Below are 27,998 nucleotides of genomic sequence, written 5' to 3'. Positions count from 1 at the left end.
CATAACTTGACCTAAACTGTGACCCAACCGAACACTAATTCTACACCAACATTTCCCGCGCCAATTCCCGAAAAATGTACGCACTGTAAAAGGCATTTGGACTATCGTTCGTCTCCATCTGTTGAACCCTGATTCCTGCCTTGACCAGCTTACACTGCTGCAGCTGATGCGGCGGTGGCGGCGGTTGCTTCCTCCTTACTGCTCGCTGGCGAATCAACTGTCCGGCACCATCCGCCAGGGGACTCGGTCCTTCTGGCGTTTTCACCTCCCGCTCTTGAAATGGGCCTGGATTCGAGTTGAGAAAGGTCTGAAGCAGTTCTGCCTTGGCGCTCGGTGGCTCCCGGTACAGGTTGAACAGGTCGCCCAATGGGGCGTTCTGGGCTTTGGCGGGTGTCGTGTGGCCAACGACGGTCGCATGTTCCGACAGGCTGGCGTTCAGGCTGGCCACGGACAGTCGCATTGCCAAGGTTTTGTTGCGTTCCCTGCGTGTTCGGAGCTTCTTGCGCAGTTGATTGCGTGACGAGAGTGGGGTTTGTCCGTTTCGAGGACGATTCTGGGAGGGGGACGGATCTGGTCGGCAGGAACAGTTTGGGGTGCCACCACGAGAGTCGGCGGTTCGGTTGAGGGGTCCGGAAGAGAGTCGACACTTGCGAGGGCTGTAGAAATTGCCGAGGTCGTTGAAGGCGTACGAATTGTTGTTGTTGGTCTCGAACTCGATGGTCTCTTCGCAGTGGTTTTCCTTGTCGCAGGAGCAGGTAAATTCGAGTTGGGTTACGACGGGGGGAGATGGTCCGTTGATTGGTGGAACACGTGGAGCTGTCGAAGCAGCACGCTTGGTGACGACCCACTTGAGCATGGTTGATCTGGAAGGAAACAGATGAGGGAGAATATTATAATTTGGTAGAGAAATGTAGTATAACCAAGTATTCAGGGATTCTCTGAAATATATCTGCCAGGGTTACTACAAATTATAATTCATAATTTGTGTCACTCAATTATCTGAAGTTCGATTGCTTGAAGGTTTTCAAGAGATATCGGGTAATCGAATCATGATTTTTTGTGTTTTATTTTTTATTTTCTTACTTTTAACATCAAATTCAAGTTCTACGACCCATTTTTTTTTACTTTTAACATGAAATTTTAGTTAAAATTTAATAAAAAATACATTTTTTTTAATTTTCCAGCATCGCCATTTTGGCCGTCGTCTTGGATTTAACATTTTTAATTACTTTACGGTAGTTTAGGGGTCATAATGGACATTTAAAAATAGGCTGTATTTGAATTCAAGATTAAATCCAGGCTGAGATAAACCATTTTTTTTAAAAAGAAGACTACAACTTCCTTCATTGATGTGCAAGTGCATCCTTAATTAGTTGAAATTAGCTAAAAAAATGTTTTTTTTTTACATTTTTAATTAATTTTTATTTACATGTTATTTGTTTCTTCAAATTCATAATAATAGTTTATAATTTTTTCGTACTCGTCTATCTCGACTGGGACAGCCGAAAACAACCACATTAATGATTTTTTCATGAATTATTTGATTTTCAATTATTTTTTGACAATATCAAAACTGTTTGTCTTCAACAATTTGGTTCAATAACTTAAAAATAGAACACATAATTTGACATTTATTTTTTTGCTAAAACCGAGATCATTCACAGTAATTAATGTGTATTTATGGATAGCGTAATTTTACCTCAATTAGACTAAAAACTGGCTTTATACTGGAAAAGGGTAAATTTAGTAGGAGGGGGTAGGGGGGATGATAATTTTACAAGGAAACCCAAAATATGACCAAAAATTCGATTTTTCGACACTTTCAGATTCAGATTCAGCGGGGCAAATTACATGGAAACATATATTTAAACAATTTTCGGGTGGTCCCATATGGGTTTCACTTGAAAATTAGACTTTTTCAAATGAAGATATCTCGCGTTTAAAGAAAAACACCCCTGAGATTTTTTCAGCGTTTGTAGTGCTAGATCTTCTCTTTCAACTGCAACCTGGTGCTTAAAATGTGGCTTGCGCCTTTTCGAGATATTTAAGATTTAAATTTGCATCTCTTTTACCTTAAAATGGCTGTAACATTTGACCCTTAAGTCCAAATTGACATATCAAAAAATAAAAATGATCGGTTTTTAGAGCCCTAAAAGTGCTCCAGATATCACTTTTTTCTAAAGCTTAACCCTGGAATGCCACGTTCAAAAAACTGATTTTTGAGGGTTTGCTCAGATGCTTTCTATAAATTTGGTCATAGAAGGCGTAGATTACGAGATAAAATTTTGATGTCTTCGACAATCTTGCTTGGATTGGCAAGCCCAACAACTTTCTAGAAGACAAAAAAATCCCAAAAATATTCCTGTTAAGTTAGATTTTCAAAATCACCCTAATCGTGAACCACCCTAATTTTCGACCAAAACATTTCCCCTTTCCATTTTCAACTACTCTTTTGAAGACACCAGAGCTCCAAAACATCATCATCTTTCAGAAAATGATGCGATCTTTTGGCGATCTGGACCACTGTGCATTAGGGTGACAAGAAAAATTGAAAATTTCGGAAAATCGCAAAAGATGCCCCCTGGATCGATTCTTTAGGCAAAAACAAGTAACTGTGCCAATTTTGAGCCAAATCGGTTAAAGCTAAGGGGTCGCTTTTCATCGTTGAAGTTTATATGGGGAAAATCGCAAAAATGTATGGGGAAAAACATCGCTTCAGGGTTTTTGTAGCAGGTGGCGCAGGACTCGCCCAAAATTGTTCAAGTGTGAGATTCTTGTAGGAAATTTAATTACCTACAACTTTGTACAAGGGTGCAAGACGATCCGAGTTGATCCTGATTAGTTATTAGCAATGCGATGCAGTTTGGTTCAAAATTGCGTGCTCTTTCAATAGAGCCTAAAACATCCAATACTTTGTTCTAGAAATCAGAAGGAAATCCAGTTTTTTCGTGAAAACTTAACACGTAGCCTTATGTATGGGACAAACTTCAATTGCGTTTTTCTCAGGTTGCTGTTTTTGCATATGGGACATTAATGCGAACATGGGCAGTATATAGGAAGTATATAAGAAATTTTTTTTCTAGAAAAATCACCAAAAATCAGGATCAACTCGGATCGTTTTGCACCCTTCGACAAAGTTGTAGGGAATTAAATTTCCTACGAGAATCTCACACTTGGACAATTTTGGGCGAAACCTACGTCACCTAGCAGAAAATTACTGAAACGATGTTTTTCCCCATACATTTTCGTGATTTTCTCCATATAAACTTCAACGATGAAAAGCGACCCCTTAGCCTTAACCGATTTGGCTCAAAATTGGCACAGATACTTATTTTTGCATTAGGAATCGAGTCAGAGGGTCGATGTCGATTTTTTTTATTGTCATCCTACTGTGCATTCTAATCTTCTGAAAATCTACTTATATACAGTCGACTCTCTGGCTGTCGATCTTCTCGATATCAATAACTCTCCATCTATCGATGAATTATTCAGTCCCTTCAATCTGCATACTTCAATTATCTTCATTCCTCGATATTTTCCCTTGCTTGAAGGATCTCTTCCTCGACGGTCCCTTGGATTCTGTTTGCTTTAAAAATCTCTTCTGGTTGTCAATAATTTCACTTTCTCATGGCTTCCATAGACATTTTTCTTGGCGAAACGAAGCTTTGAAGGGTGTTTGACATTAGTTTGTTTTTGTTTGATGGACGTTGCCATGATTCTCTCCCATAGCTGGGTATCAAGAAAAAATATTTTCAATCGAGTCTTCATTTTGCATCGTTCTATACTGATGATTCTCTTCCTCGACGGTTCCTTTGATATTGACAACCAGAGAGTCGAGTGTATTTTACTAAGGCTGAAAACCAGCATTTTTTTGCAAATATAATTTCGTGCTCTCTTTACAGTCAACTTTCTGGCTGTCGAACTCCATCTGTCAACATTTTTTGTCAGTCTCTTCAAAAGCATGCTTTGCTTTTTTGTTCTTTAATTTGATACCTCCCGCTCTAGAAGTTTCTTTCAAGTGATCCCAAAAAAACTGGGAGGAAAGGCTAGTTAAACTATTAAAATTCGTTAAATTGTGGTTGGTAGTTTATTATGCCTGAAATGGGACTTTTCAAGGAGTTAATCTCTTTTTATTTATGTTAATTCTGTTTGCAAAGAAAAAATGTTTTAAAATTGTTCCGGAAATTAATGCATTAATTTAATGCAATGTTGTTGCATTCAATCTAAATGCATTCCATCATTCCCTCACACGTGAAACCATACAAATATGCACATTTCACCGTGAAAAATGCCACACACTCGTGACAGACGCCTTCGCCGGCATATGGGACCATATGGCACGGCATAATTTCCATTTCCTCATATTGGCACGCAAAATTTCCATTTCGGACCTCGGGGCACTTAACGTGTATGTTTTTTTCTGTGTGTGCTTGTAATTGAATCGTTCCATATCTCAACACGAAAGTTACGACCTTTAAATCGAGTCCCTCTGTGGGCCACACCACACCTGTATGCAAATTAACTTTATCCATTTCACCTATCTTTGCATGCGACGTGAGGTTCTGAAATGCAAGCTAATTTTTAAAAGGGGGAGAGTGACATTGGCCAATCCATCGGTGGTGACGCGGCGGTGCCTTGTGCCAGAGTTTTGCACTCATTTAGGACCATATGGCGAAGGGAAAGGAATTGCGTGAAGAAACATATTCTGCAGGATTTTGGGGAATATCGGTAACGTTCGAATTTCTTGTATTGTGCTTAATTTAGTGCTTAATTTAACACCAAACAGGAAATGCAATAAATTTCAGGACAAAAAGTACAAATGTAACACTACATGAAAATATAGTCTAAATGAAGTAATTCAAAGCACTTTCACTTGCCCTTTTTCTATTGCTTCCCCGGAAGTGGACTTAACAAAACACCGCTGACTTCCCAATCCACACGTACTCTCACTTCATTATGTTCGAATGCCACCACTTCGAAAATGTTCCATATTGACCCAAGGGCAGATCCTATAGGTCTATTTGTGTCCACGCGGACCCGATTGGGCGATAATGAGAAAAAACGGGGAGAAAAGGAAAAAAAGACCCGGTCGATGGCCACGTCGGATAAAGCTGGTCGACGTCAAGTGCAGCCGACGGACCATATGTGAGTAACGTATAGCATGGGAATTCCGATATGTGGCTTAGGATCAGGGCAAAGGTTCAGCCGACCTTGACATTCGTTGTTTGTTTGTTTGGTTAGCTACTAGTTGGGTTTGTTGAGTGATTTATGGCGGTTCATTAGAAACGTGTAATAAATCTACACCACATCAACAGGATAAGATTCGGGTTTTGATATGAGACCTTCAATAGAGTGCCATATGACACTTACGCAACTACCTGTCCCCAAAAATTCCTAAAACGAAATCGATTGACCCCATTTTGGCGGGCCAAGTCGAGGCGCCACGTGGTCGCGGCATCAACCTCTTTGAAGATGACTTCCTCAACCTCCTCCTTCTTCTGCTCATAACTCGGGATAAATGTCTGCTCGTGTGGACTACATTATGTATTTATGGCAATCCGGACCAAACTCCCCCGTCGGCGTCTTTTACCAGACCCTCCTCCGAAATTGTCGGGCCAACATTTATGGGGTACTTATGACACACAATGGGATTCGGCGGCTCCCGGGGAAAAAGGGTTTCCTAATGAATAGTCAATTCACCCGCAATCGGAAAGGAAGCCAATTTTTGCTGAGCCGGAAGCACCAGCGCAGCAGGCAACAATGTTGTTTTATGGTTCAGGATTTTCTTGGCAGCGGTCCCGGAAGATTTAGCATCCCTGGGAAGGATGTCTTTACCTGAGGGTCAATGATGACGGTTTATTGCATTTTTACCGTGGCGAGAAGTTTGTTTATTTTTTTGATATTAGACAAATATGTTTCCTTTTTTTGTCAAAATCGCATAAGACTTATGCACAATTTTTCCGTAAATCCTGATTTTTCACGGTTCAAATTCAATCAAATTTACCAGCATTTTAGACACAGGTCTTGCTATGTTCACCTTTTTACATAACCCATAAGGACCATACCTGCCTGCTTGCACCCAAAGAAGCACAACCCCGTGTGACGGTGTAATGCAGTATGAAAATGCCTTCAGAGCCCCTTTTCAAAACTTTGGCGCGCGCGTCCCAACCCCACCAAACGTCCTTGCCTCGGAGAAGTAAGAAATAAATTCAAGTAAAAGGATACGCTCCTCCCGAAATAGGCACTCAATTATTCACGCATAGGAAATAGATCATGATCCCTCGATTTGCAAAACCCTTTCTTCACTTCGGGACGATTTCCCTACCTGGGTCGGGGTTCTTCAACAATGGCCAAAGCCAAAAAAAAAATTCTAAGAAAAATCAAAGGGAGTCTTTGACAAAGGTTTGGGTTTTTGCAAATTGAATGGAATCACCGTTTTACGAACAGCCCTTGAATTGCATTTTATTGCACATTTTCTTCGGGTTGAATATTGGATCGATTTCAAGCGACATCCCCGGGTGCGGGACTCTCGCTTCTACGCAAATCGGTGACCTGGTGCACCCTTTGCCGAAAAACACTTTCTTCTTCTTTTTCTTTGCGAGGCCAATAATCATAATGGGAAAATTATGCACGTCATTGGATGGCGGTGCTTCTTTTATGTGCAGATTTAGTCTTGGGTGATTTTGTCTTAAAATTGGATTTTGCTTTAGGGGTTTTGGTGGAATGATTTGGTTGAACGCCGTTACTTATTTAAACCATTATGAACCGTCAATTGGGGCAAATCAGGATAGCAATCAGTAAGAAGCATCAAGTTTGAAAATCAATCTACACATCTTCTATTTTTGAACTATTTGAATAAAAAAAGTTACTTAATCCACCTTTAGGTGGTTGGTGCCTTCCTCACATTCATGAAGTCAATACATTCTGTAAAAATAGCAGCATTATCCCTAAACATGTTTACCAAATCAACTTTATTACTCATTTCTTTTGATATGGTTTTCAGACCTTCAATCTTTCTGGCTCATTGGCAAGGTCTGATAAAAACCTATTCAACGATAGTTCGCATGAAAGATTCGGACAATTCGGCCTCCAAAAAGTGTACCAATAACACTTATGTGCTAATAACTTTTGATAGGGTTGTCAGACCATCGATGTTTTAAGCTCATTTCAAAAGTCATTCAATTATCTAACTAACGACTGATCGCATGATGGACCCGGACATAATTTTCATTGAAATATCTGAGATCCGGCCTCCAAAAAGTGTATGAATAATAGAAGCTCATAGTCCGTGTTTGAGGGAACAACTTTGCGAAAAGTGCGAAAAGTTTCGTCCCCTATTTAAATGTTACACCGCTAAAAACATCAATTTTTTCTTCAAGCTTTTCTGGCAGCACCATCAGCTTGCTTGGTTGCATGAGCGTCGCGACGCCTGCCTCAATCTTTTCTGCAGGAGCAGCAAGTGCTGCCAGAAGAGAGTGAAGAAAAAGTTGATGTTTGCAGCGGTGGTGTTATAAATTCTGTAACGTTTTAAATACTTTACGTTTTTTTTGCACTCGTGAGCAACGTTGTTCCCTGGAACACGGACTATGGGCTCATGAGGTTTTTGAATAAATCGGGAGCTCAAAACTGGCAAAAACCAAAACGCACGAATTTTACGGGTTAAATCCCATTTAAAATTCAAAGTCATAGCCCCAGGTCCTGTCGCAATCAATCAAGCGCATATTTGGGATTCGGGCTCAGTACACTTAGGGGATCATGCTCTGAAATGCCCGCAGAATTGACCCGTCCTAGTGGGTCCTCAAATTTGGACCACCCTGATAGGGACGCACTTATTTTGCCGAACTAATTCTATTCTAATTAGGCCATTACACAAGTTCAAGAGAAAGCAAAAAACTAACTTAATCCACCTATGTGGTTGATGCCTTCCTCACTTTTTACCAACAATGGGTAATATGCGTGGTTTGGACAAATATTTCAGCTATTTTTTTAGATCTAGAAAATTACTGGACTCTTTGGAAAGGTCTTTCAATTACCTAACCAACGATGGGTCGGATGTTGGATCCAGACATCGTTTACATACATTAAAATGAGATCCGGCTTCAAAAAAGTACATAAATATCACTTAAGTGGTCATAACTCGAGACAGTGTTGCCAGATCTTCAATGTTGTGGACTCTTTGGAAAGGTCTTTCAATTACCTAACCAACGATGGGTTGGATGATGGATCCGGACATCGTTTACATACATTTAAGTGAGATCCGGCTTCAAAAAAGTACATAAATATCACTTAAGTGCTCATAACTCGTGACAGGGTTGCCAGATCTTCAATGTTGTGGACTCTTTGGAAAGGTCTTTCAATTATCTAACCAACGATGGGTTGGAAGATGGATCCGGACATCGTTTACATACATTTAAGTGAGATCCGGCTTCAAAAGAGTACATAAATATCACTTAAGTGGTCATAACTCGAGACAGGGTTGCCAGATCTTCAATGTTGTGGACTCTTTGGAAAGGTCTTTCAATTACCTAACCAACGATGGGTTGGATGATGGATCCGGACATCGTTTACATACATTTAAGTGAGATCCGGCTTCAAAAAAGTACATAAATATCACTTAAGTGCTCATAACTCGTGACAGGGTTGCCAGATCTTCAATGTTGTGGACTCTTTGGAAAGGTCTTTCAATTATCTAACCAACGATGGGTTGGAAGATGGATCCGGACATTGTTTACATACACTTAAGTGAGATCCGGCTTCAAAAAAGTACATAAATATCACTTAAGTGGTCATAACTCGAGACAGGAAAGGAAAGGACTTTCAATTACCTAACCAACGATGGGTCGGATGATGGATCCGGACATCGTTTACATGCATTTAAGTGAGATCCGGCTTCAAAAAAGTACATAAATATCACTTAAGTGGTCATAACTCGAGACAGGGTTGCCAGATCTTCAATGTTGTGGACTCGTTGGATAGGTCTTTCAATTACCTAACCAACGATGGGTCGGATGATGGATCCGGACATCGTTTACATGCATTAAAATGAGATCCGGATATATGTGAAAACACATTTTCATACATAACTTTTGAACTAGTTATCGAAACTTCAAACAATTCAATAGCGATGTATGGGACCCTAAACCAAGTCGATTGCAACTGGTTTGATCAAAATCGGTTCAGCCAGTGCTGAGAAAACTCAGTGAGAATTTTAGTCACATACATACATACACACACATACACACACATACACACACACATACACACACACATACACACACAGACATTTGTTCAGTTTTCGATTCTGAGTCGATATGTATACATGAAGGTGGGTATTTGAGCTTTTAATAAAAAGTTCATTTTTAGAGCAGGATTATAGCCTTACCTCAGTGAGGAAGGCAAAAAATAATGAAAAGGTTATATTGGTTGCCATATTGGATTGCACACAATTCCTGAGTACTTTAGAGTATTTCAGGGGTCGTATTCGAGTTTGACGACCCCAAATTAGTTAAATGTTACCTGTTGATTGCCTGTTACATTTCTGTATAAACATTTCCAATATTCTAGCACCGCCATATTGGCAGCCATCTTGGATTACACATTCCCTGAGTACTTTGGAGAATTCTAAGGGTTAAACTCGAGATCAACGACCACAAATTAGTTTAATTTGAGTAGTTGATTGAACTTAAACATCCTTTCATTGTGATTTTGTTTCCATTCAGCCGCCATATTGGACGCCATCTTGAATATCATGCAGATTCGGATTCAGGCGGGTCGATTTAGTCTAGATACATCAAAAATTGGTCTGTTAAACGATTTGCTTCTTGCATCGCTATATTTAAGTAATTGTGCAAAACATTGTTCAAGTTCCGTTAGCAAGTCAATAGCTATCTTTTCTTTCAGATTTATTTTCCCTGTATCATACATAAATTACAATTTTTGAGATGAAAATCAGTCACAGTGAATTCTACAAAATTTATTGTGAATGTGATTTTACCTGGTTTAGAAAAAAATGCTTTATTTAAGTTCATTACCCAACAATCTGTATATTTTTTTTAATCATGGATTTTGAGACTCAAATTTTGAGGGACAAAAATGATTGCAAAGAAAAATGTCATTTGTTGATTTATATTGTTGTTTTTTAAATATAAAAATGTTAAGGCTGAGCAATTTTTTTATTAATTGATATTTCATCCATGAAATTAGAGGATCGTCTGATAAATTACAGCCCAAAATTTGATTAATGACACAACAGAATGGCTTCATTCCTCAACGACATCAAAAAAAGTCTAGGGAAAATGTTGCACCTTCGTTTTCCTAAAATTTCTTGAAAATCTTCCGATGAATACCATACGAGCATAATAAAGATTGTTTCCTTTCTTTCCCAAGCCCGGAAACGTCGATGACCTCCGAACGGATGGTTAAGGTCAAAGTGATTTATCATATGGCTGGATAAAGTCAACCAACAAATAGCATCCTGATGGAAATGAAAGCCGTCCCCACCATCATCCGAGCGAAAGTAAAAACGAATTTGCGAACCAGACCAGGATTGAATTGAAATCCAATTTCTGTTTGTTTTTCCCCTCCACGGAGCGAGTGGAAACTCAAAGTGGTCGGAAAAGCCACAATCACGAGGGAAATTTCACTTTTCGCTGCGGGATTAGATTTGAAAAGTTTTCCAGGCCGCCGAGCGATGTGTTCAAAGGACCAAATAAATAACCGATAAGTTTTTAAAGGTAAGCACCGACCATTAGGTTGAACCCAACTGAGCTGTAGAGGAAAAACTTTGCTGAAGGGGGAAAAACCAACCAACTTCACCAACGACTTTATGGGATGCAAAAACATTCTCAAAAAAAAAGTGGAACGAAATCGTCTTCCTTCGTGCGTTCCGATTTTGGGACGGTTTTTCGGTTTCTTAAGGCCAGGGTTAACCGAACATACCGTGCCAGCCATGGGCAGACCCAGTTTTCAGGGAAAAGTGAAAGGGAAGGGAAAGTTTGCCCCGGGCCAGCATCAACAAATCGTAAAAGTTGCGTAAAGGACGCGAAGCCCAAATGTTTGGCCAAAGGATCGGAAGGACGGTTTTTTTTTCCAAAATTTAAGGAGGTGTGGAACGAACCATTTTCATTTGCTGATTCTACAATGCCAAGGTGGTGTGTGAGCGTTGTATTTGTTTAAGGAAGTGCGAGGAGAGAAATTTTGGGAGAAAGGAAGGAGCAGTTGCATCATAAATCTTGGTTTGTATTGTTTAAGTTTTTGCACCTTTTTCTTTTTCGAAAAAGGTGTTTTCTGCAGTTATCTTTTGTTGGCAAGTTTATCTTTTTCGGAAAATCTGTTGGCACACCGGCAATTATTTAGCCTTGAGGTTGCGATTTTGGCGCCCTTTGCGAATTGCAGGAAGAAGCAGTGGCAAGGTGAGAAGTGTATGGTAAGATGAGACCAGAAATAAATTGGAACCAATATTTCATACGGGAAACCAGCTGTCACCGAGGGAGAGGATTTGGAAAATTTAAGGGAGTGTTTCTTGGCTGAGCTTGACGAATGTTGACACCGGAAGATGTTTTCTGACCTGGTCTGATTTTACGAATAACATATTTACAAGATGTTTTTCTAAAGTTACAGTTTTTTTTATCTGTTACTATCACCCATCTGCTAGCAATTTTAAATGTTATTTTGAAATAGTTTTCCTTTATCTAATCATTTCGTTTTTCTAAGTACTAGCAAACTCTTTCTAGCTCAAGCGACGAATGACCTCTCTAGGTTAAAGTCACGTTAGGCCGTTTTAAATAACCCTTTATTTTTTGAAGTTTATGTCCCTCGGCTCTGACTAAAGTCGAGGGGGGGGGGGAGGGGCAAAAAAAATAAAAAAAATATAAAAATTTAAATTACAAGCCTAGGGTTTAAACTTTTGGATGAAAAAAGTGTTTTAAAATGTATTTTACAGGCGTACAGTTGCTTTCCAAACATTAGTTTTGAAAATATCGAGGTATTGACTGATTTTTTTTACGCAAAAAAAAACTTTTTGTGGGACGGTACATTGGTATTTCATGAAAATTTAAAATGTTTTCAAAGAAGTTCAAACATGCTGAATATGATTATAAACGCGGGAAAATGCATTTTTACTGGGTTTCACTTGAATCATCTGTAATTTTCATGAAAATTTTGAAGTTTTTCGAAATAATATTTTTTTTGCCCCTTGATTATTCAGGCCATCTTTGAAGGGGGTGACAAAAACTTTAAAAAAATATTTGCAAAGGCCTTATTAAAATAAACAACAACTTCCTAGCTCAATGTTGTATTTTTCAGCTGTTGTACCCAGTTCTATATTTTTAGAATCATATGTTAATACCAATCTCTTTTTTAACTTTTAAATAACCCTTTACTTCAATGAAAAAAAAACTATTTTCCCTATTGTTCTACGAAAAACTTAATTTGATTTTGTATTATAGTGATACAGAGTGATACCTGGGTGCTGAATAGTGGTCCACAAAACGGCCTCAATTTTGAACTGTCAAAGTGGAACCAATTTACTATTCGCCAAACGTAGGAAGCATTGTAATCGATCATTACAAATTGTTTCGTTTTTATTTGCAAGAATAAAAAGATAGTGGCTTTTAAATACCTGGAGTTGAAGTCAAGAAATCTTTAGAATGAGCAACTCTCTACGAAATCGGCCGATTTCGACCATTTTTATTTTTTCTATTTTTTGATTTGGCTCAAACTTTGTGGGGGCCTTCCCTATGACCAAATAAGCTATTTTGTGTCATTGGTTCACCCATACAAGTCTGCATACAATTTTGGCTGCTGTCCATACAAAAATGGTATGTAAATATTCAAACAGCTGTAACTTTTGAGTGAATTTTCTGATCAATTTGGTGTCTTCGGTAAAGTTGTAAGTATTGTTGAGGACTTTTGAGAAAAAATAGGTACACGGAAAAAAAATTGCAGATTTTTTAATCAACTTTTTTTTCACAAAAACTCAATTTCCCAAAATATGTATTTTTTGATTTTAGAGATTTTTTGATATGTTTTAGGAGAGTAGTCATCAATGAGACACGGGGAACAATGATAAAATGGCTCTCACAAGTCGTAGTTTCAACCAATCAGGCTCATATTTGGGGGAAAGGTGTGTCTACTGGATACACGTCTGCCATTATAGTGGCTTTGGTTATGGAAGCTCCCTTGAAAAGTTATTCATAAATGGTTGATTCTGGGGTGTAAAAGTAAATTATGGACAAAAATTACTTTTTCGCTCGTAGGCTACCATTAACACCAAAACTAATATTTCTTCAAATTTCTTTCGACGTTCCATAGGGATTGAGTTGGGCTACAATGTCCTTTCATTAGGTTTGGCCAAAATTTAGAATATATCCAGTATCCAGGACTGTCTCATTGTTCCCCACTCATTTCAGCTCATGGGTAACAATGAGACACTTTGATTTTTCTTCATTAAACTTTTCAAAATCTATGAAAATCTTTCAAAACATGAATTAAAAGTGATTTTTGGCATATTTATTGAGTGTTAACTTCATTTAACCAAAAATACAAAGTTATTTGGTATAAATATACGGATTTTACAAAATTTAAATACTTTTTAGTATAACTTTTGTTAATTAAAGTTTCATGTTGGCAAAATTGCTCTAAAATGTTCAAGGCAAGTTACCTGCAATGGAACAATACAAAAACATGATGTTTTACTAGAAAAATCTTGATTTTCGTAGTGTGTCTCATTGTTCCCCAGCTGTCTCATTGTTCCTGCCAAGTGCGTCTACAATGAGACAGTTGAATAACTCTGGCTGTAGATGTCGGATCGATCTCATATTTTGGTCAATGTTAGAACACATTGAAAGAAAGAAAATGCAACAAAAAGCTCATTAAAACATGCTGATGAAAAAATGAGAAAAATCTTTGAAAGTTGAAAACCAAAAGTGTCCCATTGATGACTACCCTACCCTACGTATTTTTTGATTTTCGAGATTTTTTGATATGTTTTAGGGGACAAAAATCGGCAACTTTTGAGCTATAGAGAAACATGGTCAAAAAATCTGACGCCGAGTTATGATTTTTGGAAAAAATCGAAGTTTCATGCAAAAACAAGTTTGACATTATTTTTTAATGCAAAATTGAATTTGCAATCAAAAAGTACTTTACAGATTTTTTGATAAAAAGCTCCGTTTTCAAGATATAGCCACCGAAAGTTTGATTTTAGCGAAATATTTGCAGTTTTTCAATTTTTAAAAATAGTGGCCATGAGTGACCATTTCCAAAAATATTTTTTTTGAAAAGTTCAGAAAATTTGCTATAAAATTGTCTAAGAAACATTGAAGATTGGACAACGGGTTGCTGAGATAGAGCCGCTTTAAGAAAAAGAAAAACGAAAATTGAAGTTTTCTAAATCTCACCAAAACAACCCACCAATTTCTAATGACGATATCTCAGCAACTAATGGTCCGACTTTCAATGTTAAAATATGAAACATTCGTAAAATTTTCCGATCTTTTCGAAAAAAATATTTTGAAAATTTTTAAATCAAGACTAACATTTCAAAAGGGCGTAATATTCTATGTTTGGCCCTTTTGAAATGTTAGTCTTGATTTAAAAAAAACAAAATATTTTTTTCGAAAAGATCGGAAAATTTTACGAATGTTTCATATTTTAACATTGAAAATCGGATCATTAGTTGCTGAGATATCGACATTAGAAAATGGTGAGTGGTATTTATGGGTGAAACTTAAAAAACTTAATTTTTCCTGTTTCTTTTTCTTTAAGCCGCTGTATCTCAGCAACCAGAGGTCCAATCTTCAATGTCTCTTAGACAATTTTATAGCAAATTTTCTGAACTTTTCAAAAAAAAAAATTTTTAGAAATGGTCACTCATGGTCACTATTTTTAAAAATTGAAAAACTGCAAATATTTCGCTAAAATCAATTTTCCGGTGGCTATATCTTGAAAACGGAGCTTTTTATCAAAAAATCTGTAAAGTTGTTTTCGATTGCAAATTCAATTTTGCATTAAAAAATAATGTCAAACTTGTTTTTGCATAAAACTTCGATTCTTTCCAAAAATCACTATTTTTTCAAAAAATCATAACTCGGCGTCAGATTTTTGGACCATGTTTCTCTATGGCTCAAAAGTTGCGGATTTTTGTCCCCTAAAACATATCAAAAAATCTCGAAATTCAAAAAATACGTATTTTGGGAAATTGAGTTTTAGTGAAAAAAAAGTTAATTAAAAAATCTGCAATTTTTTTTTTCCGTGTACCTATTTTTTTCTCAAAAGTCCTCAACAATACCTACAACTTTGCCGAAGACACCAAATTGATCAGAAAATTCTCTCAAAAGTTACAGCTGTTTGAATATTTACATACCATTTTTGTATGGACAGCAGCCAAAATTGTATGGAGACTTGTATGGGTGAACCAATGACGCAAAACAGCTTATTTGGTCATAGGGAAGGCCCTCACAAAGTTTGATCCAAATCAAAAAATACAAATAAAATCCATTTCCGGTTTTGGTAGAGAATTGCTCAATATTGAAAGCAAGTCATGCTTGTGCTCGAACAGCCTCCTATTTTGTAGATGCAAACAAAGTGGGATCATTCAAAAATCACGTTACGCATTCTTTCTATTTTTTTTTGATCTAATACTATTTATATCAGACTTTTGATTATTAAAGGAATTGTTATCATGTCATGTCAATCATTTCGAAAACTGAAACTGACCCAAAACAGTTAACCAAAATTAGACAAATTAGAGCATTTTGTCTGCCTGTTCGACTGCACCTTATCCGCCCACCGGTATCACTTCACCCGCCGGAAGTGCAACTGAAACTTGTTAATTAAGAACCACTCAACTCGAGGGTCCTGCCACCTATAATCACATAAATCACGCGACCAAAAAGTTGGAGTATACCTCGTAGAGCTTAATTCGTGACAAATTTACAGCTGCCGCGCGCAATTTGAACCCCCTTCTTCGTTTTTTTTTCTACACCCGGGAATTCCTCAAATTCAGGTGCCTTCAAACGATTTGACAAAACACGCCACTTCTGTATCAAGGTGGGAGTGATCGCGCTCTAATTTGAGCACATGATTTCATGTTTCCGCGCCAAACAAGGGGTAAGGTCGAAATTGGACCTTGGTTCTGCTGAAGGGTAGCAAAAGGGGAATGCCGAAATGTGATTTCATTTGAAGTTAATTTTATTTGAATTGATCGAAAAACGGGAAAAAGGGAAATTTATACGTTGTTAGATTGGCGATTTTGCTGGGTCACCACTCAGGGTTGGACAGTTGGTGGATATGCCACGCGTGTAACCAACCCCTTCCCAGGACGTTTCGGGGAAACCAGTTGGCCGATCCATATGGTCCGGGTATCGTGGCCAATTTATCTGGACATGTTGAAACAATTGAGAGGCTATAAAAATTTAAATTATTTTGAATAACAATTGTACAAATAGGCTGACCTTCTTTCCGCCGGAATCGCTCCCGAACAATGAGTCGAGCAAAAAATATGTAAATTAGAAGCGGAATATGCTCACTTCAAACGCTCATATATCATCCAACTGTTCTCCCAGGACCTCCGAGGTCATCACATAATCCATGTGGCACCCAACGACCACAAAAGGCCCCGCTGACCAAAAAAGAGTTGGATCAAAATACCGTACTCGGAAGGTCCTTCATGAACTGTCCCCCCTCCCTCCTCGGGACCTCACTCATTCTGGATACAAGTCCCCGGACAAGGATAACGATTCCCGACGTGAATGACGTTATCGCTCGGAGCAGATCTTAATGTATGCAGACACGACCGACCGACCACCACCCGGAGGAAGAGGACAGTTTTATGCTGAACGGCGCGCTACTATTTACGGTGTGTTCGGCTTTATTGTTTGGAAGGAGGAACAGGGGGTCGTCTCTTTTGTTTTTATTACCATTGTGAGGTTGGGTACTTGATGATGGGAGGGTTGAGGAGGGGAAAGGGGGAAATTGTAGTGAAAGTGCAGCATGTCACGTTGAATAGCGTCACATAAAGCTGTATAAAACGATGAAGGTTATGTTGTGTGCCGTCAGTTTGGATTGTTTTAAAGTGGAATCCAGAATGTGTGAGCATAAATTACCACAGTGAGTTGTTTGCAACATATTAAAGGATATGAATATGAATAGAAGTTTTTCGTTTAACGATATTAAAGTGATAATGAAGTTTGGATACAATATGTTTTAATCATAAAAGGTCTTATCCAATTTTGACAGCTTTCAGTATGTCCAAAGTATCCAAATGAATAAAACATATTTTATAGGAAAACTAAATGGAATGATCAGTATTTGCAACCCAATTGATGACTTGATTATATTATCAGAATTTTAGATCAACACAAATAGCTGAGAAAAAGTGTCTTCAAAACATGCATACTACTATAAAGTACTGTTTAAATTCATACGACTTGGGTACTATTTAAATTCATATCAGAAACAATACTTTAAGTATCTGATGATCTATAACAATAATATATTAAGGCTGTCAACGAGTATATAAATTCAGTGATAGAAAAAAATCCCCTTATTGAAATGCAATTCTTACCCATCCAAATTACTTTAATTACGCCTCTGTTCATAATTCAGGAAGTTCATAAATCATCTCATCACATCTCCGAACCAATCATCACGTTTCGCTCCGTTTTCGCCCTACTCAAAACCGTCCCAAATCAGAATAGCCACAGTCCGGGTGCGTTACCCTGGGCAACTAATCCCCGGCATCCTATCATCGACTTGACTATCGCGCGTAATTACCATTCAATCCCAGTATCCCAGTAGTAGGCCATGCCACCGAAAACCATCCTCCGATGATCCGCTTAAAGTGAGCTGCTGGAACCATCCATTAGGATAATTGTCCGATGTGCAACGGATCTCCGAGGTCCTAGTCCAGCTTGTTGCATTTTAGTGATTCGATTTTTCCCATCATCATCAGCAGCGCTAAGCTCCTCCAGCGGACAAAAAAAAAACAGTGGTGGACTGTCAGCGAATCATAAAAAATGCATACACCAATTTATGTTGTCGCAGATTGGCCTCTGTTCATGAAAAGGGACCAACCAACAGCGTTATGATAGTGCTCGGGATGGGTTCGAGCGACGATATAATCTGCTTATGTTTTGTAACAATAACAATGGAGTATGATAGCAGTGGACTTTGATAGCATATTGTATGAACTATGACAGAGACACAGAGCTGAAGTGATAATAGTTGAACTTATTTCAACAATGCATAAAAGCAGATTTTTCTAAAAAAGATCTGTTCTGTTAAAAATCATCTGCATTATTTTCTTGAATTTTTCTCAAAAAAAAAGAGAAATATATATATTTTAGCTACTTGCAGTATCTAACTGACAGTGTTGCGTTCCTCACGCGCTCACGCGCTCATGAGCGCTCACTTTTCGCTCATTCGTGAGGAGGAGCGCTGCGCGAACTAGCTCACGTTTGCCCGCGCTCACGTTTGCTCCGATTTTTTCAGCTCGCGTTTGCTCCACGCTCGCGCTCGCGCTCATATTTCTTCAGACATACAGTCGAATGTATAAATATTTTAGAATTCAAAGGCCTTATTGTAGCAGAGAGGGGCGGAGGGGTATAGACGCCTAAATAAAAGGGCCTGTAAACCTTACAACAACTTACAAAACAATGAATTGATTCAAGAGGATTTATGCTTTGGTAAGCTCGATTCAAGGTTAAATGCTTGTTTGATTAAAATATAACATTAAACTGTTTTTATGTACCTAATCAGTGTTTTGACTACATTTCCAGATTGCGGGTCAGAATGAGCTACCATAAAAAAAAGTTATTCCGTTTATTAAATCTTTCAGTGATTCAGTGATTAGAAACGGCTAATCATTTTTATAAGGTTAGTCTTTATTTGGCAAACATTTTAGAAAATAGGGTAACATTTTTGAAACAGTTCTATTTTAAACATATGCGTCAAAATTCCTAAGGATTGAAATAACCCTTTTGACTCAAATCAAATCTATTGTCAATATTTTTCACCACGAAAAGGTTGGCTCTTCTTCCAGCAAGTGGATTTTATTCAACACTTTCGCAACCAAACCACTGAAAATATTCAATCATTCTTGTTCAAAAAATCATATATAACTTGTAATTATTACAAGGACCGGCCCGTGGCTTAATGGCTACGGCTCCCGCCTCATAAGCGGAAGGTTCCGGGTTCGATTCCCGACCGGTCTCCTTGAAATTATTCGACTTTAATTGAACTTTTAATATGAATAAAAAACGCATGGAATCAGGTGGGATTCGAACTCACACCTTTGGTTTGGTAGTCAGATGCTCTAGCCACTCGGCCACCGAGGGGTTGACACCCCTTGAGTGAATTAATCCGTAGTGGTGAAATAATGTCACAAGGTCATTTACTATATAATACAACAATCCCTTCCCCAACGACTCCCCTACACACACTACACACCATATTCTATAAATAACTCGAAGTGGTTGGTACGGTATGTCCTCACTTCTTCTTCTTCCCCTGATGATTCCATGAAATGTGGGTTCCGTTCATAGAATCTGTCTCTTGCGGTTAATGCAACGCAGTAGGCCGGGCCGCTTTAGTGAGTGTAATACATTTCGGGGGTTCTCGAAAGTACTGCAATCATTAATAATGACAAGAAAGAACTTGAGGCGTAATCTAACCATAAGTTCTTCCCGGATGCTTTCTTCGGACTGGCTGCGCTTGTGTTCGATTAGATTAGATTAGATTAGATTATAACTTGTAATTATTACAAGTTATATATGATTTTTTGAACAAGGATGATTGTAACTGTTTAAAAGAATATTTAAAAATAAATAAAATATACATAAATTGTCAATATTTTTGTACATAACGAAAATACAATATGGTCCAATATGGATTTGATTTGTGAACAAACAGTGCATCTCTCCACGTCAATGAATGTTTACATTATGAAATTAGTTTTTTGTTCCTTGTTCGAAAAATGTCTAGATTTTAAATAGGTAGAACGTAAATTTCGGTTCGCTGATCAGATCCATTTCATTGCCTACTTTTGTTTGTTCGACCACTTTCTTGTTTGTTTTTGCTGCCTGTGCTGAGATAGTTCTAGAAACTTCGTTTCAAACAGGCAGATGCTTCAACAGGAAAAAACAACTACCTACTTTGGCTCACCAGCTCACGTGAGCGCAAAACGCTCCGGTGAGCGTGAGCGAGCACGAGCTACCTGATAAAAACTCACGCTCCAGCTGGAGCGAGCAAGCCTTCCGTGAGCGCTCGCTCATTCGCAACCCTGCAAACTGTAAGCTTGGAAAAATAAAAATCAAATTTCAAGCCTAATTTTCAAAATGTTTAATCTGTTTTAGCATTAGCATTAGCATTAGCAATAAAGGTCGCACAATTCCGGATGGCTGCACAACGCTTATCTTGCTGTTTAACTGTAATTAAACGTATGATAGCACTAGACTCTCATCCGGTTACAATATTTCAACACGGGAGATACCATGTTTTCCTCTTTAGATGAGCGTGTAATACTATCCAGTAAGATAAGGGGCTCCTGGCCGGTACCTTGCTAACCTCGGGGATTGGAAGGTATGTTAGTAAACATCTATCTAGAATGCGCAGAGATCTCTACGTCACCTAGTGGTATAGATGTTTGTAGGGAGGTTTTGGACTCAATGTTAGTAAATTGAACGTTTGTTTTTTAACACCATCACCACCACCACCAAAACAATACCATCACCACAAAAAGCCATGCTAGATTTTAATACAAATACATTACAAAACGAACACAACAAAAAAATCATCTTCCTGATCCTGCTGCCCACACGACACTGACGCGCAATAATATTTATTACCACAATGACCCCCCACTGCATGCATGACTCGAACATGAACACGAACACAGCACAAAGAGAACACCACAAAAATCCATCTTCCCATCACCGCTGCTTGCATGATACTCTTCAAAATGTTTAATCTGTTTTCTGTGAAAAAGGTAAACATTTTAAAATTGTAGAATAATATTTTTTACCAGCAAACCTTTGCCCCTTTGTTTTTTTTCAAGGGGATTTTTTTCTTCAGAAAAGTTCACTCATTGTCGTTTTTAAAAAATAATTTTCGACTTTAGGGTAAAAAGTTACAGCCAAGGCAAAATAGATGCAATTATCAAACTTAAATATTTTGAATAAGCGCATGCCAAATTCTTAGCGCCAGGTTTCATTCGAAAGGGGAGAAATTCAGAAATTATTTGTTTTTTCGATGTTATTTTGCCTGCTGAATCTGATCTGCCCTCAGAATTGAGGGAAAGAGTTAAAATATCGTTTTTTGGGTATATTTTTGGTTTCTGTGTTAAATAATCAGGTAAACCCAAAGAAAATTCGATATTTTGAAACATCGGCTCAAATTTTGATGGTAAATTCGGATTCTGCGGGTAAAACTACATAGAGAACGTATAGTTGGACAATTTTCGAATATTGTTAGAGTGGTCCATACAATTTTCGAGTTTAAAAATAGCTTAAGACTAAGTGTGCTCAGAACATGCCACATAGTTTCTTGGATTGGCATGTCTAATGCTACCAACTCTTGTTGAACCAAAATTCGTAATTTATTGAGAAATTATTCAAATAAGTTTTGAAATTTGGGACTTAATAAAAATAAATTGTTAGGTATTCACAACATAAAAATAATTAAATTGATTTTAGTTCGCTTATATCCAGCGCACGTTCAAAACACATTTAAAATAAACTCTATTTGCTGAATATAAACTTAGTCTTCTTTCATTTTTTTGTGAAGCTCAGTTTAAGAAAGTCAAACTGTGTTTCACGGAAAATATGATTCTGATTCTGAGTCACACGCACATATGTCGATATAGATTTTCACAAGCTAAGACAATAATAGCAACTCATTGACATCAAAAGGTCTTGTCATGCCATCAGTCCAAACATTTCCATTCAATTTAAATAGGCATTTTTTTCAATTTGAAAGGAGCAATTGCCTATGATCTTTTATCAAATGTCTAGCCACAAAATTGCCTAAATATCTAAATATAAAATTGAAAATCTGTATAAAAATACGACCGGATAAAAATTCTCGAAGGGCGTCGATAAACCATACAATTAGGAAAAAATGTGTACAGTTGGTAGTTAAACAACTTTCTTATTATATTTTTTTAATTCACAACATTTGTTCCATAACTTGCAGCACCAAACTTTTCATAACATAAAAACATAGTCAACAAAGTTTGTTTGGATAGAATTTTTCAACATGAGTTGTTTCTTAACCATATTGGAAAAATAAGTTAACAAAATTTTTAATTGTTTTCAATCACATTTAAAAATGTTTAAATCTGATTATAGCTAAACACATTTAAGAAATTTTCTACCAAAACCGGAAATGGATTTTATTTGTATTTTTTGGTTTGGCTCAAACTTTGTAAGGGCCTTCCCTAAGACCAAATAAGCTATTTTGTGTTGTTGGTTCACCCATACAAGTCTTCATACAATTTTGGCTGATGTACATACAAAAATGGTACGTAAATATTCAAACAGCTGTAACTTTTGAGTGATTTTTTTGTTCAATTTGGTGGCTTCGGCTAGATTTTTTGACCATGTTTCTCTATAGCTCAAAAGTTGCGGATTTTTGTTCTCTAAAACATATAAAAAAAACTCGAAAATAAAAAAAAAACTTATTTAGGGAAATTGAGTTTTTGTGAGAAAAAAGTTGATTGAAAAATCTGCAATTTTTTTTCCTAAACAGTGAATATTACGCCCATTCAAAATGCTAGTTTTGATTTAAAACATTTCAAATTATTTTTTTCGAAAAGATCGAAAAATATCACGAATGTTTCATGATTTAACATTGAAAACCAGACCATTAGTTGCTGAGATATCGACATTAGATAATGGTGGGCTGTTTGGGTGAGAGTTCGAAAACTTCAATTTTCTTGTTTCTATTTCTATAAGCCGTTGTATTTCAGCAACCAGAGGTCCAATCTTCATTCAGTCCAATCAGACAATTTTATAGCAAATTTTCTGAACATTCCAATAATTTTTTTTTAGAATTGGTCACTCATGGTCACTATTTTTAAAAATCAGAAAACTGCATATATTTCACTTAAATCAAACTATTGGTGGCTATATCTTGAAAACGGAGCCCTTTATCAAAAAATCTGTAAAGCACTTTTCGATTGCAAATTCAATGTTACATAAAAAATTGAGGTCAATGGTATAAATGGTATAAAATTTCGATTTTTTCCAAAAAACACTAATTTTTCAAAAATGTGTAACTCGGCGTCAGATTTTTTGACCATGTTTCTCAATAGCTCAAAAGTTGCGAATTTTTGTTCCCTAAAACATATAAAAAAATATGGAAAATTAAAAAAAAATACGTATTTTGGGAAATTGAGTTTTTGTGAAAAAACGATGACAAAAAAATCGACAATTTTTTTACCGTGAACCTATTTTTTTTCTCAATAGTCTTCAGGAATACCTACAACTTTGTCGAAGACACCAAATTGATCAGAAAATTCACGCAAAAGTTACAGCTGTTTGAATATTTACGTACCATTTTTGTATGGACGGCAGCCAAAATTGTATGGAGACTTGTATGGGTGAACCAATGACACAAAATAGCTTCTTTGGTCTTAGGGAAGGCCCCCACAAAGTTTGAGCCAAATCAAAAAATACAAAAATAAAAATGGTCGATATCGGCCGATTTTGTAGAGATTTGCTCATTTAAAGAATATCAGTCGTGCTTGAAGGAACTAAAATATTACAGAAATATTATGAGTATTTTTTTTAATGACATTTTTCAATGATAAATTACTGTAAATAGGATATGATTTTAATAAACTTTTGAAATACCCTTTTTAAATGTTCCTTTATTGCATTTGATTAAATTTATTTTAAAAATGCCATAGTAATAAACAACTTCCGGTGCCAAAACTGTCCCAATCCCGTTCCAATAAAAACAATAACAATCATCGAAAATCCTCACCAGCGAGAAACTAGTTCTCGCACTGTTTTCCAAAGTCCGCAAAAGGACGTGCCTGCCTGCCTGTCAGCGATAATCCTTTTTTATTGCTATCCCCTGCAGGGTTCCCAACGGAACCTAGTCCCATAGAACCACTTTCACTGTCCTGACCAGTTGTCGATTGCTATCTTTTGCAATGTGTCCGAACTGGGGCTAACGAAAAAAACGAATCCAAAAATTTCCCAAAATAAAATAGATAAAAAGCGGAGATTTAAATAAATTGCATCGACGAAAAAATAACCACTAAATTTCCACACATGACCGTGGCCACACCCTAAACACCCAAAATCACCCCAGGCAGGTCGAAAATGCTTCGGAAATTGATAAGCTACGTGCGTGGTCACATTCGCGCGGGAAAACGTGTTTTCATTTTCACTTTTCTAACGGGGTTAACCCGGGTGGTGGGCCGTGATTTTACCACCAACCTCGGCAAAAAGGCCATCCAAATAGCCCAGCCGGCACGTGTTATCGGAAGGTAGCAATCGGCGGCGTGATGGCCCCCTCGAGTTTTTGGCGGCGAAGCCCGTCCAACTGGTCGAACCGGGTTATTAAGTGAGGATTTTGATTCTTTTTTTTTGGGAAAAAAATGTTTGAGTTGTGTAATTATTTCGAGTCCCAATCAGCAGTGGCAGCTCTCTTGATGCCACTCATTTGGGTAGATTAAATCGAAGTAAATCCTTTAATTGATGGCTTTTGATATCTCGTTCAGGAAAACGCGGATTTTCCTATACGGTGAAAAAAGGGAGAGTGTCTGTCCAGTTTTGAGCACGTGTGGTTGATGGTCATCAACGTCGGGCTGATCAAAGAGTAAACGCTAGGAAGATTCTTGTTGTTGATATAGTCCTTTACACCATTAAACAACGAAGTTTTCAAGATTAAACAACCGGCATATCTGCTTATGTGTTTGCTCTTCATATCGGACATCTAAACCAGGTAAGAAGCTTTCTTCTAAACCATTCACCTGCTACAATTTTGGGTCGTACTTCTTCAGTGGGTCGATCTAAAACAATTACTTATAACTGCTCCTCATCTGGTTCAAGTAGCCGTAAGTAGCTTTTTTTAATCTTCAAGATGCGTACGTTGTTTTTTGAAAGAAGATCATCTTATCCCCCATGATTCAAATCCAATACCATTCATCTCAGAAATGCTTTGAAGTATTAGGCCAAAATGAATGGAGTTGTGCGAGATTGTGATGATTGTGTTTCTTTTTCTGTAATCTTTATCGCAAGAATTTAGTTTACCCAAAAATAATAATTTAAAGTTCTGGAAATATAACTTTTATTTCCACAAATTTTATTTTTCCAAAATATTTTAAATAACATTTCGTTTGAACCCCTTAATTTATTTTAAGGGTGGAAATGGTAAAATACATGGGGATAGAAAAAAACTAACGTTTACAAAAGCTTGGTGTAAAAGTGGTATTAGAAAAGGTATTTTTTATCAAATTAAAAAAAAAAACAGACAATACGTATTTCAATTCAATTCAATTCTGTTTTTTTGGTGAATAATCAAAATACAATGAGTTATTTTGAAGTGCAAAACAGAGTTTTGGAGTTCCTTACAGCTGTGTGTTGCATCATAATCCATTTAGGAACAATTATTTTTTTAACTAAGGCACTAACAAGAGTAAGAAAAAACTATATAAAAAACTTACAGAAAACAATACGTATTTTTGTTCAATCAAAACCAATTAAAAAATTTTGTTGAATAAAATTTACACAACAGATTATTTTGATCTCAAATTACGTATATATTGTACTACTAGTAGTCGAGTATAGAAATGACATAGATTAGTTGGTCTAAAAACCAATTTTCAATACTTTTCAGCAATTTAAAAAAAAAAATGAAATCGTATACATATATGAAACACGCGGTGTAAGGCGGCCACCCATGTGGGGTAAGACGGCCAGTGCTAAAAATTAACTTATTAACTTTGCTAAATCCATCCATGGTGGTACATGGTTGGTTTAACATACTTCTCTGAACATCATAACTATTTTGGTTGAAAAAATTATGTTTTAAATGTGAAGAAAAATGCTGTTTAAAAAAATACATATTATGGCTCAGTGTATTTTATATTATAGCGACCACATTTTATGAAAAACTGTGAATTTTTACTACAAAACAAAAACAATTTGATGCAAAATAATTTGTTTGTGTATTTCGATTGGAATAAGTAAATCAAATAATAAGTTTTGCTATATCACAGTTAAGAATGTTGTCGAAATGGTAGTTAACAGCATTTTGATCAAAAATGGATAGTTTTATTGAAAATGCTTTTCTTATCTACAAGTATGTCTTAATAGTAAAAAAAAAACCGTCAAATATTACTAGAATCAAAAAGTGCTCTAAATTTATAGAAAAGTTATAGTAGTTTATGGAACATGTTGCAAAAAGAAGACTTTTTAGCACGAGTCGATCATTTATCCTACGAGGCCTACCGAGTTGGATGAATACGATGAGTGCTGAAAAAAGCAAATTATGCAACGAGTTGCTTACAATTTTTTTTTGCAATTCCGAAATACGCTATTTGATTTGAATTTTGTGTCCATGCGTTGTGGAAATTCACTGTTCATATCAAACATATATTAAAAAAATGTTACTTTTCGACACTAGTGCTAAAACGTATTATTATTCCATTCTGTTATTTTTGGTAGAGAAATGTAGGTAATTTCGTCGTTTGAGAATAACAGGAAATGTAAGTTGTTCCAGGACAAAATTGATGAACAATATTTAAAGTTGCTAAATTAAATTTAATTCATTTTTTTTCGATAACCAATGATACAAATTTTCTGCCGATAAAAGTGTATTTCTTAAATAAAACAATGTATATAGATTCAACTGATATGAAGTATGCAAGCATGAGGATACTAAGTACTAGAATACACTAGAGAAGTAGTCAAATCCTTGAAAAAAATTGTTGGATCGTTTAGATTCATAAGAAAATTTACATAAGAAGAATCATGTTTTAAACAATTATAAAAGTATAGTGAATGAATGTGATTTGATGTTGATGTCGAATGAGCCCTTTATGATTAAAGTCATTTTGATGCAATCAATACCATTTAACTGTTATATGCCTTCAGATTGGTAAAAAATATAAATGTTTGATTTAACAAATTTGAAGAATTATTTGAAACAACATACTTGAATTTATGTAAAAGCAGTCTATTTTCAAGTCATTAAGTAAAATTAAAATCAATTATTCAAAACCTAATTGTTTTTTGTGATATGTATTGAAATCAATTCTTGAAAGACGGGTAAATCTAAATCTATGAAAAAACTATAAGTTTTATTTTTTTTTTGCGCAAAAATAATCAACTCTTTTGAAATTTAGATTATAGGTTTATCAAAAACCCCTTATATTGAAACGATTGAACAACAAAATTAGAATTCTTACCTTGAGGCTATCTTTTCTCCTTTCCGTCGGCACTGCAAATCACCTCAAATGACCACCACCAGATGTTCTGCTCGAACGTACTTCTTACGAAAAAACTTTCTTCACCAATGGAAACTCCAGTACCTTGGTGTTGATCGCACGGCAGCAAATCACAGACTAAAAGAACCCACCACACCACATCGTCTGGGTCGGCCAGATTTCGCAGTGTGTGCTGCCTCTTCAAGGGTCCCGTCCCGTCACAGGACGAGAAAACCAGGAAGACTTTTCTCCCGGTTTTCGTATAAGTGTTGCATGAGTGTGTGCGGGATGTCCTCTGTGTATGTCTGGCGTACTCAACTCTCCTACCCATACTGGATGGCTTTACCTTGTTTCTCCTTCTAAAGGTGTCGAAGGTGCTGCCTCCTCTTTCTTCCAGCCAGGACACGTCGCCTTTTGCGCCACCTTTTCCCTTTTTTCCTGGATTGTCCCGAAGGATGGCCAGATCCCGGATTGCCCGGGTACCTGAGAGAGTGCCGCCGTCAGTGATTTTGGGTATGGAATTTAATTTTTGGGCAACCTTGGCCTTTTCTGGTGGCTG

At 36.9% G+C, this 27,998-nt stretch overlaps 1 protein-coding gene across 1 annotated transcript; it reads right to left on the bottom strand.

Annotated features, from left to right (window-relative positions):
- Window position 1: 1 nt before the first annotated feature.
- On the bottom strand, window positions 2–27,562 carry LOC6035977. The gene is made up of 2 exons (XM_001846032.2): window positions 27,422–27,562; window positions 2–863 (listed from the first exon to the last, which is right to left on the bottom strand). Exon 2 carries the CDS (start codon window positions 854–856, stop codon window positions 41–43), a length of 816 nt encoding a protein of 271 aa, XP_001846084.1. The 5' UTR covers window positions 857–863; window positions 27,422–27,562; the 3' UTR covers window positions 2–40.
- Window positions 27,563–27,998: the final 436 nt, after the last annotated feature.

Source organism: Culex quinquefasciatus, chromosome 2, assembly GCF_015732765.1.
Source record: "Culex quinquefasciatus strain JHB chromosome 2, VPISU_Cqui_1.0_pri_paternal, whole genome shotgun sequence".
NCBI classification, from domain to species: domain Eukaryota; kingdom Metazoa; phylum Arthropoda; class Insecta; order Diptera; family Culicidae; genus Culex; species Culex quinquefasciatus.
The sequence above is the reverse complement of the archived record's forward strand: the minus strand, read 5'-3'. Positions and strand labels throughout refer to the sequence as shown.

Excerpts from the sequence above, each read along its gene's own strand:
- LOC6035977 (XM_001846032.2), bottom strand. The coding sequence starts at position 856 with ATGCTCAAGTGGGTCGTCACCAAGCGTGCTGCTTCGACAGCTCCACGT.